The sequence below is a fragment of the Perognathus longimembris genome, chromosome 3, assembly GCF_023159225.1.
Source record: "Perognathus longimembris pacificus isolate PPM17 chromosome 3, ASM2315922v1, whole genome shotgun sequence".
Classification (NCBI taxonomy): Eukaryota; Metazoa; Chordata; class Mammalia; order Rodentia; family Heteromyidae; genus Perognathus; species Perognathus longimembris.
In genome coordinates, this window is record NC_063163.1 from 119,180,998 (window position 1) to 119,196,994 (window position 15,997).

The following is a 15,997-nucleotide window of genomic DNA, read 5'->3' on the forward strand; positions in this document are numbered from 1 at the left end:
GGCTGGAGCCACAGAGACCCAGAGAGAGGTCGCAGCTGCCCTCGACATGGCAGCGGGTTTGGAAATGCATTGGCGTGGGCCTGGGGCACAGGGCAGAGCAGGACCTGGCCCCGAGAGGTGGCCCTTCTCACCGGCCAATCCACGGAAAGGGCCGCGAGCTCCCACCGAGTCAAAGCCCTGCCATCCTCCAGGAAAGGCATCGCCACCCGTCCCCGGAGCCATGGCGGTTCACCGCGGCGCTGTGTGCCGAGAGACAGCGGTGCCAGCACCAGAGCCCAGGGCAGACGCCGCGAAGGGCTCGGGCCAGGAGCCCTGGGGCCGGCTCTGATCACTAACGAGCCGTCCAGCCATGCAGCAGATGGTGGGGGATTGGCTGGGCTCTGAGTTTTGTCCTGGCAATCCTTCTTTCTGAAGGTGAGGGAAACAGTCCCCCCGGTGACTCCCCCAAGGCGGATGGGAGTCCGGGAGAAAAGAAAAAGCCGATAGTGGATCAGGTGAGAGCTTACATCCCACGCAGGACAACTTGAAGTGGCTTGGGTGGTGGATTCCACGCTCCAAGAAGGGACATGCTAGGGACATGCTAGACTGGCTAGGGTCTTTACCCATGGGGGTAAGGGCTTGTCATTTCTTTGTCCCACCTCCTCAACCCGGAAGCCCCAGGATCCTGCCCCTGCGAGGACAAAGCTGGTGACCGGTCCCATGACGCAGCCCTTCTACAGGGCTACGGTGGCTCCGCTGAACCCAGGCAGAGGCCGCGGCTCTGTGGGGCGGTGCTCACGGATGGCCCAGCCTGAGCTGGACACCGGTCCTGCGCTCCGCACGGTCTAGGACATCCTAGACCGTCCTCGCCACCTCCGTGTTGTGGTGGGAGCCTGGCACCATGCTGTGCTCCTGATAGACGGCAGAGGGGCTCTAGGAAGCGGAAGCCTCTGCGGGGATACTTGTCATCCTTGGACTTGGGTAGCAAGCGGCGACAGCTCTGAAACAGAGAACTCCGTTGAGGACTGTTCAACTCTGGGTGAAGGCCCAGCCGAGCGCAGCAGACGCCCCAGCAACATCTGCAGAGTGGCTGGGAGGAGAGGCTAGCACGCTTCACCTAGGGGTGTGTCCCCCAGCAACACCTGCAGAGCGGCTGGGAGGAGAGGCTAGCACGCTTCACCTAGGGGTGTGTCCCCCAGCAACATCTGCAGAGCGGCTGGGAGGAGAGGCTAGCACGCTTCACCTAGGGGTGTGTAGGTCCCACTCGACACGTGATGGGCAAGCTTGTGATTTGGCTCCACTTTCCTGCAGTGATTTCCTGCAAGGGCCCTGTCTCGAGTCACTGTGACTCTGGAGAGTTCCGCCGCTCACCGTTGCACAGATTCCAAGTGTGTCACCGGATGTCCGGTGGGCGGCGGGCAGGGCACTCGTGGCTGGTGCGAATGGCCCATCCTCCGAGCTGGCCTTTGTCACTCGTTTGGTTACCAGCCTTCATTTTGTTTGTGATGGCTTCGGAACGCCGGTGCCAGTGAATCGAGAGTATTCATGTGGCTTGTGTGACTTGTCGGTGCAATGTAGATGACTGTGTGACGGAGGTGAAACTCGGCAGCCCCGGTCCCCTCTTCCTGTCATGCACGGCTTCCCGCTTCTCCCGGTGCGACGGGCTCGTGGCGGCTCCTTCCCTGGGAGGCTTGAAGAAGGAAGGAAGACGCCTGTGCGGAGCCTCCGGGTTTGCCCCGGTTCTGTTGTGACCGTGCTAGGCAGGATTATCGCTGCCACTCAAAGGCGGTCACCGCGCAGACCCGGCCACGGCCATACCCGGCCCTCGCGGCCCCTCTGCCGGCCCTGGAGGCCCCGCGGAGGCCCACTCCTCCTCCATCTCCCAGCGGGAGCGCGGCGACGCACGGCGATGCCCGGCCCCGATCGGGCGGTCGGGGCGACGCGCGGCCTGCGACCCGTGCCCCGTGACGGCCCCCGCCGGGTTGGGGGGCGTCGGCGCAGGGCTGCTCCTGCGCCTCTTCGCTTCCTGGCCACGCTGGCCCCGAACCCTCCTACCACCCCCTCCGTGCTGGCCGGGCGGGTGGCCTTATTTTTCAGCAAGCCTGCCCCGTCTTCTTCCATCCCCCCGTCCTTGTGAATGCCAGACCTGGCGGAGAGCCCCCCGCTCCTCGTGCGGTTGGCCGACTGGCTCCTTTGGTGTCATCTCAATCGCTGTGTTCAGCAGGACCGTGGCCTCGGCTCTGCACCTAGTAGGTGATCAATAAACGCTTATGGGTGAATGGTTAATTTTCTTCTTCCTATGATATTGAAAAGGGCTTAATTAAGGGATTAGCTGTGTGAGGCACTGTGCCAGGCACCCTACGGAGATAATTACACGGAGGATCCCTGTCCCTAAGTAGCTTAACATCTAAAACGATTAAACAGATATAAACAGTCATTCAGGGCAGCCACTGGCCTGGGCTCTTCACCTAGAGTCTGTTGACAGTTGCCCTCTCCAATGCCCTGTGACGGAGTCTCCAAACCCTCTGGCTTTCTCTGGAAAGCACCGCACATGTGAGGAACCAGGGCGGGGGATACGCAGTCACTGATGGACTTGGAGCCAAAGACACATGGAGAAGCAGGAGAGGCCGGATCTCATTTTGGATGCATTCGCTGATTGACTAAAGGCCATGAAAGGAGGGTCAGAAACAAAGAGCGTGCCCGGATTTCCCACTTGAGTGGGTGCCTTGCTCTGTGCCGAGATGATGTGGTGGCAGGGGCGGGAGCAGGCGGGAGGAGGAGAAAGCGGTAGGAAGGCGGGGGGCCGGCTCGAGCGCTCTGTCGCGTGGAATAAAGCTAAGGCACGAGGCTGGCCCGGGGCGTGCGCTGGGCGTGGCAGTGCACGATCGAGTTGGGTCATCCAGAGGAAGGGGGGCAGGAAATGGAGCCGGGAACTGCCCCACCGGTGGCGGATGGGGAAGAGGCTGAGGCGGAGCAGTCACCGAGGTAACGGTATTAACGTGAGAGCGCAGTGGCCCGCGGTGTCAAGTTCACGCCACACAGGTTGAGCGTGCGGCTTTCCGGCCTTCCCGCCGCGCGGTGCGACACGGGAGTTGCTTCTTACCCCCTCCGCATGGCCGGGGTAGGTCGTCGGTGCGCGTCCTGTGTCCAAGGAACGGGTGTGTGAGGGGGAGCAAAGGCCGAGTGGAAAAGTGAAGCCCTGGGAGCCAGAGCCCCTCTGGCCGTGCTGCGCTCCTGCGGGCGGTGGGGGGCGCGGCAGGAGGCGGGGTCCGGAGCCCCGGTTAGGAGGCCAGCCCGGCAGTGTCGGGCACTTGGCTGGGGAACCCGTACACCACCAGGCCGGCCATCTGCCCAGCGGCCCCGGGCACTCACCTCTTAATTACTGGGCCTGATTCCGCCAGGCTCCGCAGAGCTAAGGGAGCCCGGCTCTCCTGGCCCAGACGCCCTTGGGTCGGCGCCCGCCAGCTCCGGGCCCTGTGAGTCCCAGCCCTGCCCGCCGAGCGCTTCCGAGCCGACGGACCTCCGCGGGCCCCGGCAGCCCGAGGCCCCGCGGGGCGAGCTGGCATCGGGAGCGTGGGAGAGGAGCGGGCAGAGGGGCAAACGGTGAGGCGGGCAGGAGAGAGACGTGGGGGGCCGGTGGCAGCGTCGGCCAGGCCGGGCTCTCCGGGTTGGAGTGAGGGCAGTTGTCTGCGTCCCTAGCTCTGTAGACGCCAGTTCTAATGGCTCACCTCAGCCCAGGTGACGCCTGTTCTTCAGCGGGGTCTCGCTGGAGACACTCAGGGCTTTGCTTTGCTTTCTTGTTGGCCGTGGGGCTTGAACTCAGAGCCTAGATGCTGTCCCTGAGCGTTTGTGTTCGAGGCTACAGCTCTGTCTACCACGTCGAGCCACAGCACCACTTCTGGCCCTCCGGTCGATCATCGGAGGTAAGAGTCTTACGGACTTTCCTGCCCGGGCTGGCTTGGAACCGCGATCCTCAGATCTCAGCCTCCTGAGGGGCCAGGGCTACAGGCGCGAGCCGTGGCACCTGGCTTGGCGGTTTTTCTTTTATCTCCCCTTTCCTTCTGAGGGTTGGCGGCCTGGGGTGTAGGCGTCTCACACAGAGCATGAGCACAGTGCACAGCGTTCCCAGCTGCACGGATTCCATCTGCTGGCACCACAGTGCACCTGCCGGCACCCCAACCTCTCAGTGCACCCCATCTGCACCCCAACCTCAGTGCACCCCAACCTCTCAGTGTGCCCCACCTGCACCCCAACCTCTCAGTGCACCCCATCTGCACCCCCAACCTCTCAGTGCACCCATCTGCACCCCCAACCTCAGTGCACCCCAACCTCTCAGTGCGCCCCACCTGTACCCCAACCTCTCAGTGCACCCCACCTGTACCCCCAACCTCAGTGCACCCCAACCTCTCAGTGCACATCACCTGCACCCCAACCTCTCAGTGCACATCACCTGCACCCCAACCTCTCAGTGCACCCCACCTGCACCCCAACCTCTCAGTGTACCCCACCTGCACCCCAACCTCTCAGTGCACCCCACCTGCACCCCAACCTCTCAGTGCACCCCAACCTCTCAGTGCACCCCACCTGCACCCCAACCTCTCAGTGCACCTCACCTGCACCCCCAACCTCTCAGTGCACCCCACCTGCACCCCCAACCTCAGTGCACCCCAACCTCTCAGTGCACATCACCTGCACCCCAACCTCTCAGTGCACCCCACCTGCACCCCAACCTCTCAGTGCACCCCACCTGCACCCCAACCTCTCAGTGCACCCCACCTGCACCCCCAACCTCTCAGTGCACCCCACCTGCACCCCCAACCTCTCAGTGCACCCCACCTGCACCCCAACCTCTCAGTGCACCCCACCTGCACCCCAACCTCTCAGTGCACCCCACCTGCACCCCAACCTCTCAGTGCACCCTGCTGGCACACAGAGTCAGAAGCAGCTCCCGGGATTCTGCCTTGCTGCAGCCTTCGCTAGTGGCCTGCCGTCTCTCACCGTGAAGGCTCTGGTAAACTGAGGAAGACTCTTCATCAGCCGGGAAGCCTTCCTAAGCACAGGCCCGACACTGTGCACGGGTCTTGCGGCAATGGGGTGTGACTTGTGGGTGAAAAGTCACAATAAAGTCCTTGAGGCTGTCTTGAGCAACGTAAACACTTAGACGCACTCCTGAAACAGAGTAGGTTTGGGCTGAGTGCAGAGGGCCCAGGGCTGTAATTGTAGCTATGGGGGGGGGGGGGCGTGACATGCCGGGTGGGGTTTGAGGATAGAAAGATAGATGGAGTCTCTCCTCTCGGTTCCTGTTCCACCATGCTATGAGGCAGATGATGCTAAGCACTATCACAGAGAGAGAGAGAGAGAGAGAGAGAGAGAGAGAGAGAGACAGAGAGAGAGACAGAGAGAGAGAGGAGGGAGGGAGGGAGGAGGGAGGGAGGGAGGCCGAGGACACTGAGGGGCTGGGAAGACTGGCAGAGTTGAATTCTAGACAAAGCTTTGGGGATCTTGGCATTATAAGGCAAACCGGATGCCTGGAAGGTTTTGCTACACATTCTGATCAATGAGGGGTTGGTGAAAAAACAACAAAATACAATAAAAGTCGTTTTGCTTTAGGGCAGAGCCAGGATAAGGATAACAACACAAAAGGCAGTCGTGGGGAGGCCGCAGGAGGCCCAGGACTAAGTGCTTCACCTGCATTGACTCAGTGAAGCACCTCCATAGTCTCTTGTCTCAACTGGGACTCAAGCTCATTCATTCACCTGGTATGTGGGGGGGGGCTCCATCGCGCCTGGCACATTCTCCTGAGCCTGTCTTCTGCAGGCAGAAGTCCCACGTGGCCAAACATGGAGACCTGAGAGATGAGAAGCAGCTGGGTTCTCCATCTTGCTGAATCTATGGCCCATCAGGGGAATAAGGGGGGGATCCAGTCAGGGGTGAGTCAACTGGGGGTGCAGAAGGAGTAGTGGGGTTTGCCCGATTGACACGGACCTCACAGACGAGGAGAGAGGGGACACAAGAATGAGGGATGGATACTAAAGTCGGGCCGCAGAGTCGCGTCTGCTTCCGTGGAAAGGAGAGACACCCGGGCTTTGAAGTCACCGTGGCGAACACACGTGTCAGGAGATGTCTCTGCCTTGTACACTTCCCAGCCTGACTAGCCATGAGCTGACACGGCGCCATTCGAAGCCTGGGAAGACTTTCCAAGCCAACCCCAAAAGGCTTCTTGCCATCCCTCCTCCAAAAAGAAAAAAGTATATAGAGATCTCCTTTCTACGAGCAATAAAATAATTGGTCAGGTTTTTGTTTCCCCTCTTTGATTCGTATTCTTTTTTTCACAAGAGCCATTACAAAGGTGTGAAGTATTAGACACTTGCACACCGTGACTAAGATGGTAGGCCAAAACGTGTGAGTTCCCCTCTCCGCTAATGAACCAGAATATGGCTTTAATTTTTTTAGCTGCAAAAATGTTCTGCCTTTTTTTTTTGTTGGTCCCTGCATAAGACTTCACTTTCAATAATTCAGTGCAGCCTAATTACTTTAATTAATCACCTTCTTTTCAGAGAAGTCAGTGGGCTTCATTATTTTCTTGTTACTGTAGGTGCTGCTAGGAGTTTTCCAGACTGAAAAAAATGCCTATGTTACCACACAGGTTGACTCTGGCGAGGGGCCTTGACGCGCTTGGACAGCCACGCTCAGCCCTTCCGTCTCTTCGCTGCGATCCCCTCCCTGCAAAGATTTGACAAAGGCATCACAGGTCAGCCTGTGCCTGGCAGCTCCTCAATCACAACAAGAGAATTCTATTTCTAAAACGAACTGCCACCTCCGCCAACCACTGGTGGCTCCTGTCTGGAATCCTAGTTACTCAGGAGACCAAGAGCTGAGGGTTGAGGTTCAAAGCCAGCCTGGCAGAAAAGTCTGTGACGCCCCGACCTCCAATTAAGCACTATGGTGGTGTGGCTCAAGCAGTAGAGCACCAGACTGGAGCTAAGTGAGAAAGCAGGCCCCGTGTCAGCACACGCGCACACACACACACGCGCACACACACACACTGGCTGCTTGGAGACAACAGTAACACGTTATTTAGAGCAAGTCAATATTTTTTCATCTTCCTAAGTCATGATGAACGGCCATAGCTTGTATTGGATCAATCTAATTTTCTTCCCTTGCAAGAAAACATGATCAGCTTGTGCTTCGTGCAGCAGCGATGCAAGTGCACCCCCGTTCTGGAGCCGGCAGCTGGCAGGAAGGAGGGTCCTTTCCTGGTCAGCGTGGGGTCCCCTCTGGGCCCTGACCCAGCCGCAGTGGCGATGACTGAGCGGATCTTTAAACTCTGGAGGGTTCGGTCAGGACTTTGTGCCAAGCAGTGGCAATGTTGCTTTCTTGCTTTCTTTTTGTTTTTAGTTAATAAACCAAAAGCTGAGTATTTGAAGACTTTGATACTTGGAGACTGGCTTTGAATGCAGCGCGTGTGGTTTCGATGACACAAGTTTGCTGCGTGTTGACTGTTCAGTCGGCCTTGTGTATGTACTGCCATGAAGAAAAGGACAGCTCGGCTCTCAGGAGTCTTTTCATCCATTTCATGCAGTAAATATAAAAGATCCCCCGTTAAGTAACACATTGAAATATACATATGGAGACGCGCGCGTGTGTGTGTGCGCGCGTGTGTGTAATGGGAATGTGGTAGAAGCCCCCTTTCTCTACACCTTCCTTCCTCTTTCCTGGCATCTTTGTGTTTCCTTGCTAGTCCCCTCCTTTCTCAGTGCAGGATGGCTGCCTGCGGCGCGGTTCTTGCGTGTTTTACAGCCTGGCCGCAGTCCCCAGAGCCTCCCCACCCTGAGCAGAACCGACCCTGTCTCCCCGTGTTGACCTGCGACCCGGGACGGGATGCTTCACCTAGGATTCCCACGGGGAGACGGCAGGGAGAGTGTCTCCTTGCAGTAGCTCGGGCACAGAGCTTTTATTTTGAAATGCTGGCTGCCTGACATCAGACTTATTCAGCCAGGACTTTGGCTTTGAACTTCGACACCCGTGTACCTGTCACCTGAAGGGAGCAATTAGGGTCTGCGCTTGGAGCTGTGTTTTCTATCAGAGCTGAGGGGCGGACAGGAGCAGATCCCGGCGCTTATTTGGCTAAAAGGAAAAGGAGAGGCTTATTTGAAAACCGTCTTTCATAAAAATATTTAATGTTTCCATTTCCTGACCACACCCCAAATCTTCAACAACCTGAGCAGTCCCAGAAACCAGCAAGAAAAAAATCAATAATCAGATCAATTCTTGAGATGGTTCCCAAAAGACTTGTGGTAAAAAACAACAAAACAGAAATACACACACACGCACACACACACACCCCCTCCTGGTCTTTTTGAGTCTCCTAAAATCTTTTTTTGTCCTGCAGAGACGTAATCGATTGGAGCTGCCTGCGGTTTTAGGAAGTGCTCCGATTACAAGGAGAAATCCTTTTATGTTGCTGGAATCCAGCCACAAAAATCTCTGAAGTCAGGAATCTGGCAAAAGTTGAGCCCCCTCCAGGGTGTCAATGAACCAGCCAGGTCCAGAACCCAGTGCAAGTCCATTTACTGTGTGTGTTTCCAGTCACTCTGCTTAAGCCTCGCCTATTTATTAGAGAAAAGGTGTGGGGTTACAGCCCCAGGCGACACGAGATGGATGGTGGGCTGTCGGGTCTGCTGAGTCCAGGCAGGAAAAGAAAGGGCCCTGCGGGGCCACGACTTCCCTCCTGGCCCAGGTTTGCTGGGGGGGGGGGGGGGGGACTTTCTGGAAGGTGGCTGGGTACCACTGACCCTGGGAACCGCTTACACTGCGGGCAGGGAGTGCAAACCCCCAAACCCCGGTGGGTGGGTGGGTGGGTGGGTGGGTGATGCTCTCTCTGGACGTTTTCAGAATCAGGGTTTCCGTGCTCCATGTGACCGGGAGAAGCCCGGGCAGCGGGAGGGGGGGAGGGGAGGGTAGTCGGGCGCCCTCCCCACCTCACCCCACGCCGGCCACCCCCCCACCCCACGGGGCGCAGAGGCCCCGTCACTTGCATTGCAAAAGGCGCTTGGGGTTCATCAAAAGTAAAGGGTGCCCGCCCCCCGCCCCCCCACCCTCCCCCGCCCCGCCCCGGCCGTGGTCCGCGCCGTGACCGCCCCCCCACCCCAGGGGGCCGCCGCCGGGAAGCCTGGGGACCCCGCCCCGGGCTGGGCTGCCCCGGCCGGGGGCTCGGCGCGCCCGGGAGGCGGAGGAGAGGCGGCCGGCCCCGGAGGCCGGACCCCACGCGCGTCCCGCCCGCATGCGGGGGTGCAGCCCGCCCCCCCTGCCTGCCTTCCTTCCCCTTTTCTTCCCCCTTTCTTTTTTGGGGGGCCGCCCCCCACCCTCTGCACTCTGATTGGCTGCCGCGAGGCCCCGGCGGCCAATGAGGCTCCTCCTCTCCATTCATGACCTAGCAACAAGCCGGCGCCCCGCCTCCCGCCGGCGACTCCCGGCGGTGACCTCCCGCCCGGGACACCCGGATGGTGACCTCGGGGAGGGTGACCTCCCGGGCCGCCGCTCCCTCGCCCTCCGCGCGGGGACTCAGCCCCGGTGCCCGCGGCGGCGCCGCCCCGTCCTCGATGGGGTGGGGGGGGGTGGGGGGGGCCCGCAGGTCTTCCCCGCGCGCGCGTGGCTCACACGGCCCGCACGCGGGGCCAGGGGAAAGGAGACCCGACCCGCGGGGGACGCGGGCCAGGCGCATTGCTCCCGGGGCTCCTCCCCACCCTCCTCCCCTTCCCTCCTCCTCCCTGCCCTCCTCCTCCCCACCCTCCCCTCCTCCTCCTCCCTGCCCTCCTCCTCCCCACCCTTCCCTCCTCACCTTCCTCCTCACCTACCCTCCTCCTCCTCCCTCCTCCCCGCCCTCCTCCTCCCCACCCTCCCCTCCTCCCCCTCCTCCTCCCCACCCTCCTCCTTCTCCCTCCTCCCCGCCCTCCTCCTCCCCACCCTCCCCTCCTCACCCTCCTCCTCCCCACCCTCCCCTCCTCCTCCCCTGCCCTCCTCCTCCGTCCTCCCTGCCCTCCTCCTCCCCCTCCCCCTCCTCCCTTGCCCTCCTCCTCCCTCCCCTCCTCCTCCCCCCTCCTCCCCTGCCCTCTTCACCCTCCCTCCCCACCCTCCTCATCCTCCCTGCCCTCCTCCTCCCCACCCTCCTCCCCAGGGCGCTTGGACGGAGAATATTTGCGGGTAGAACACAGGCTGAGGACAGCCCAGACGTCCAAACCACCCAGGACGCCCCCTGCCCCCCCAGCCCTCCCCGTCCCCCGCACCCCCCTCTGGTCCCCCTGCCCCCCCCAGCCCTCCCCGTCCCCCGCACCCCCCTCTGGTCTCCCTGCCCCCCCCCGCGCCCTCCCCGTCCCCCGCACCCCCCTCTGGTCCCCCTGCCCCCCCCAGCCCTCCCCGTCCCCCGCACCCCCCTCTGGTCCCCCTGCCCCCCCCAGCCCTCCCCGTCCCCCGCAACCCCCTCTGGTCTCCTTGCCTCCCCCCCCCCCGCGCCCTCCTTCCCGGGGTCCCCGCTGCCCGCGCCCCCCACGCCCCCGTGGGCCGCTACTAAGGCGCGCGGTCTCCTAAGGGGTCCGCGCGGGGCGTCCGCCCCAGGGGCGGGGCGCCGCTGGGGAGGCCGGACAACCGGTTCCAGATGCCTGGGGAGGGGTGGGAGGAGCGGGGGCGCGGAGCTGCGGCCCGCGGGGGGGGGGCGCGGAGGGGCGGGCGGGGAGGGGGCGCCGCCCGGCGGGCTGGGGCTGCGCCCCGCGCGCGCTCCTAATGAAATCCTCCTCCTCCTCCTCCTCCTCCTCCTCCTCCTCCCCCTCCTCCTCCCCCTACTCCTCCTCCTCCTCCTCCCAGGCAGCTTTTTCGAGACCCAGACGCTGATTTGTCGCTTCCGCCCCCCCCCCCCCCCCCCGCCGTCTAGCGCAGACGGGAGCCCGAGACCAGACACAAAGAGCCGCAGCCCCGCGCGCCCGGCGCCGGGGAGGGGAGGGGAGGGGAGGGGCGGGGCGGCCGCACCTGCCGGCGGGGGGGGGGGGGTCACGTGCGCCCTGCGCGCCGGTGCCCGAGCCCCCCCAAACACAACCACTGCCCGGATCCCGAGCCCCCAAACACGACCACTGCCCGGACCCCGAGCCCCCAAACACAACCACTGCCCGGACCCCGAGCCCCCCAAACACAACCACTGCCCGGACCCCGAGCCCCCCAAACACAACCACTGCCCGGACCCCGAGCCCCCCAAACACAACCACTGCCCGGACCCCGAGCCCCCCAAACACGCCCACTGCCCGGACCCCGAGCCCCACAAACACAACCACTGCCCGGTGCCCGAGCCCCCCCAGACACGCCCACTGCCCGGACCCCGAGCCCCCCCCAAACACGCCCAGTGCCCGGACCCCGAGTCCCCAAACACAACCAATGCCCCAACCTGGAGCCCCCAAACACAACCACTGCCCGGATCCCGAGCCCCCCAAACACGCCCAGTGCCCGGACCCCGAGCCCCGCAAACACAACCACTGCCCGGACCCCGAGCCCCCAAACACAACCACTGCCCGGACCCCGAGCCCCCCAAACACGCCCACTGCCCGGACCCCGAGCCCCCCAAACACGCCCACTGCCCGGACCCCGAGCCCCGCAAACACGCCCACTGCCAGGACCCCGAGCCCCCCAAACACGCCCAGTGCCCCGAGCCCCCCAAACACAACCACTGCCCGGACCCCGAGCCCCCAAACACAACCACTGCCAGGACCCCGAGCCCCGCAAACACGCCCAGTGCCCGGACCCCGAGCCCCGCAAACACAACCACTGCCCGGACCCCGAGCCCCGCAAACATGCCCACTGCCCGTACCCCGAGCCCCCCAAACACAACCACTGCCCTGACCCCGAGCCCCCCAAATACAACCACTGCCCGGACCCCGAGCCCCCCAAACACAACCACTGCCCGCACCCCGAGCCCCCCAAATACAACCACTGCCCGGACCCCGAGCCCCCCAAACACGCCCAGTGCCCCGACCCCGAGCCCCCCAAATACAACCACTGCCCGGACCCCGAGCCCCGCAAACACGCCCACTGCCCTGACCCCGAGCCCCCCAAATACAACCACTGCCCGGACCCTGAGCCCCCCAAACACGCCCAGTGCCCCGACCCCGAGCCCCCCAAACACGCCCAGTGCCCCGACCCCGAGCCCCCCAAACACGCCCAGTGCCCCGACCCCGAGCCTGCCCAGTGCCCAGCCGGCCCCGCGCTCGCCCCCACGCACCCTGCACCCTTGCTTGGCTGGGGGCGCGCGGGGGCCAGGGAAAGGCCCGGGCGTCCCCCGCGGTGTTCCCGCGGTGCGGGTGCCGGGCTCCCAGGGGCTTCCGCCGCCCCGCACTGCCCCGCTGCCTGGCAGCCGGGGTGAGGGGCGCCGGGGTGGACTGGGGCTGCGCTCGCCCTCTGCCCCCCCCTCCAGGACGCGCGGGCATTCCTCCTGCCCCAGCTGTGCCACCAGCTGTTGGGGGGGGGCGGGAGGGACGGAGGTGGGGGGCGAGGGCACTGCCCCAGGCTCTCAGGAGCAAAGACGCCCCAGGCCTAGAGACTTGCTTGCCCAAGGGGGTCCACTGGCAGGCGGGCCCGAGGAGACCGCCCCCCCCCCCCCCCCCCCGCCAGGGCCAAACACTCGAGCTCTCCCCCACAGACATCCCACCCCAGGGGCCTGAGACCTGGGGTCACTTAGCCCGGAGGGGAGTGGGCCTGCAGGGCGTAGAACGGGGTGACCCCCTCCAGCCCAGCCACGGAGGGAGCAAGGATGGGCGAGGATTGGAAGTACTGACAGGCACAGTTAGCTAAGTACTCAGTTAAGTCCTCCACTCCCCCGTTACACCCTTCTGCGAGCTCTCCCTTGCCTTCTTGAGGATAACACTTGTCAGGGCCTCCCCCCCTCCCTCCCCATTGCTACAACTTCCTTCTTGTTCTTCATGGAGTCTGCTTTCCCCAGGAAGTCTTAAAATTCTCCAAGCTCTCTCCTAGGCCCTGCACTTTCCAGCAGATTTATTTATGCAATTACAAGTATTTAGAAGCAACACGGTGGAGAGGATTCACATATAGATGACATGCATTGCAATGGAGCCGGCTGGGGTAGAATCGGATGAACTTGGACAATGCACCCACCCTACCAAGCATCACCAGAACATTCCTGTTTCCCTCCTGTGCCCCATTAAATGCCATCTTTACCTCAGTGTACCTCAGTGGACCCAGGCAGCCACAAGTCAGCTTTCTGTCACTCCATTGTGTGTGTGTGTGTGTGTGTGTTTACCCAGTATAATATTGTCTGTTCTAGAATTTCATGCAAGTGGAATCATACCATAAGTATAATTTGTATCAGGATATTTTTACTCAGCATAAAGTTTCAGATGTACTCCTGAGGTAAATGTCAAAACATATATTAGCAGTTCATTCTAGTTGCTGAGAAGTATTTCACTGTATGAATTTCTCCTAGCATGTTTATTCATTCACTCTTGATGGATGTTTGGGTTATGTCTGGTTTTGTGCCGCGATGGCATCCTCTAGTTTAATCTGTCTCAGGTATTTGTGTGTGCGTCTTTGTGAAGATGTATATTTTACTTCTCTTGGGTAAATACCAGTGGGTGGAATTGCTAGGTCTCTGTGTAAGGACACAAATGGCACGATTAGAAACTCATCCAGTAGTTTTCTAGGCACTTGTCCAGTTTTACCTTCACCCCAGCAGTGACCGGGAGTTCTGGTGGTTCTCTGTACTTGTCAACACTTGGAATTGTCTTTAGTATATCTCACAGTGCAATTAACTTCTACTTCTGTGATTACTAAAGAGGTGAGGCTCCTTGGATGTGTATTCTTGCCATTCAGCACCTGCATTTGTGCCGCGAGTGCCTCCTCGAATCTTTTTAATTTGTAAAGGAGCGTCTTTTTCTTAAGTCTTCAATGACTTTCAATTTCCCCTAGAATACAATTCGTTTCTTTAGCACAGACTCCCAGCCCCTTTCTGATCTCGTGCCCACCCCACCCCTACCTCAACTATTTCCAGGCTCTCTTCTTATTTAGGTATCATTTTTGAGATAATAAGTAAATATTGTCTACATCAGATACTTACAGAAGTTTTTTTTTTTTTAAGTATACTTTCAACATTTATTGCAGGTCAAGAGGCAGTGCTGTCATTTCCGCGCAACGTATCATCCCAGATCAACTGGGAACAAGCTGCCCTCATAGTAAAACCACCTCAGCTCACTATATAGTTCAGACCCACCTAGAACTTACAACTTGCTATCCCAGCCAGTCACCAAGTTACAGCTAAATGATACGGTCTCATAGCGTCCATCCACAGAGTTCTTACCCTCCTTCCTGTAATTATCATCTGCTCAGCAACAAATGAGGGGAGTTAGGAGGTAGACTTTTTAAAATATGTAAGAATCTAGAAGGGAGATTTTTTTTTTCCTGGAGAATTTTGATAGACCTCTTTGAGTAGACTGAAGAGATTTATAGTCTCTTGATAGATGGCTTTTTGATAAATCGGTAATAAAAAATGACAGTGAAAGTTTGCTGAGTCTCTCTCAATATATTCTTTTAAAAAAGCCCCAAAATATACAAAATATTGCCAAGATGACAAAGGTTTGTTTTTATTTGTTTGCTCTATTTTGGATATATTTTTCCTGAAATTTTTTTGTCTCCTCCACGTCCAATTTTCAACTTTTCTTCCTACTTTATGTATAGTATCTTTTAAAGAGTGGAGTTTAACTCTCCCTCTTTCAGTTTCTGACTAATGTTTTCTTTGCAGTAAGAAGTCATTTTTTTGCTCCAAGACTGATAGAAATTATTCTTTCCTATCATTTGAAGTTGCATTTGTAAATTTATTTTTTTAACTGGTGAGCTTAAACTCATGGCCTGGGTGATGTCTCTGAACTTCTTTGCTCAAGGCTAGTGCTCTACCACTTGAGCCACAGCTCTACCGCTGGCTTTTTCTGAGTGCTTTACTGGAGATAAGTGTCTCATGGACTCTCCTTGCCCAAATTGGCTTCAAACCTTGATCCTCAGATTTCAGCCTCCTGACTAGCTAAGATTACAGGCATGAACCACCAGCACCTGCCAAGCACTTTTAAGCTGAAATTTAATGACCTATTTTGAGTTACCTTCCCTATGTGAAAAATCAAGGTTCATGATTTCCCCACAAAGATCCAGAGATTCCAACATGAATTTTTGAAACGACTAGTTTTCAATATTATCTTGTAACTTCAACTGTTTGAATTGAGACCAAATATTGTACGTATGAGGTCACTGCGCTTTTTCTTGGTTTGTGGCCTAGTACTTGCAGCAATTCCACACTGAGGGTCACAGTGCCTTTGAGATAGCATCATCCTCCAGGTTGGTTCTTTATCCAGAATCATACTACACACACACACACACACACACACACACACACACACACACACACGAGGAGCCGATTTTTTGTATTTCTGTGTGGATATTAGAATTCGTTTGCCAAATTCTACCAAGATCGTTTAAAATTTTGAATCAAATTACATTAACTCTGGGGGATTGACCTGGGAGAAAGCTGATACCGTAACAACGATTTAGTCTTCTTCTAATCCATAAACATGGCGTGTCTTGGCATTTGCTTGAGTCTTCTCTAATTTCTCCCAAGGAATTCTTTTCCTTTGCCGTTGTTAGTGTGCAGCCTCACAAACACTTTGTACTTACTCCCAAGTATTTCTGGAGTCCCTTCTTGGGTAGATTCCTTTCCTGTGGTGTTCTCTCCCTAGCTGCTCCAGCCTGCTCAAATGTTGGTTTCTGCCTTGTCAGTTTCCAGAGATTCCTGTTCTTTGCGGGGGTTGCCTCCCCTGTTTCGTGGCCTTGTCCATACTTTTGGGCAGCATTACAGCCAGCTGTAGGGCTGACTGTGTATCATCTTCTTTCTTAGGCCTTACGGGTCAATTCTGCTTGCTCTGCAATGTCTGAAAACAATAGTTTCATTTTTTAAGGATAATTTATTGATCTCACAAACCAT

At 58.6% G+C, this 15,997-nt stretch overlaps 1 protein-coding gene across 1 annotated transcript; it reads left to right on the top strand.

The window, feature by feature from the left end:
- Nucleotides 1-46: 46 nt before the first annotated feature.
- LOC125347808 (vegetative cell wall protein gp1-like) lies at nucleotides 47-12,382 on the top strand. Its single transcript, XM_048340762.1, has 8 exons — nucleotides 47-56; nucleotides 415-494; nucleotides 1,740-2,013; nucleotides 2,124-2,228; nucleotides 3,381-3,582; nucleotides 4,212-4,314; nucleotides 4,478-4,990; nucleotides 11,804-12,382. The coding sequence occupies exons 1-8, from the start codon at nucleotides 47-49 to the stop codon at nucleotides 12,380-12,382; spliced, it is 1,866 nt and encodes a 621-aa protein (XP_048196719.1).
- The last annotated feature ends 3,615 nt before the right edge of the window (nucleotides 12,383-15,997 follow it).

Excerpts from the sequence above, each read along its gene's own strand:
- LOC125347808 (XM_048340762.1), top strand. Across the intron at positions 495-1,739 it reads AAAAGCCGATAGTGGATCAG|GCAGGATTATCGCTGCCACT; the intron begins GTGAGAGCTTAC and ends TGACCGTGCTAG. Across the intron at positions 4,991-11,803 it reads CTCTCACCGTGAAGGCTCTG|CCCCGCAAACATGCCCACTG; the intron begins GTAAACTGAGGA and ends CCGGACCCCGAG.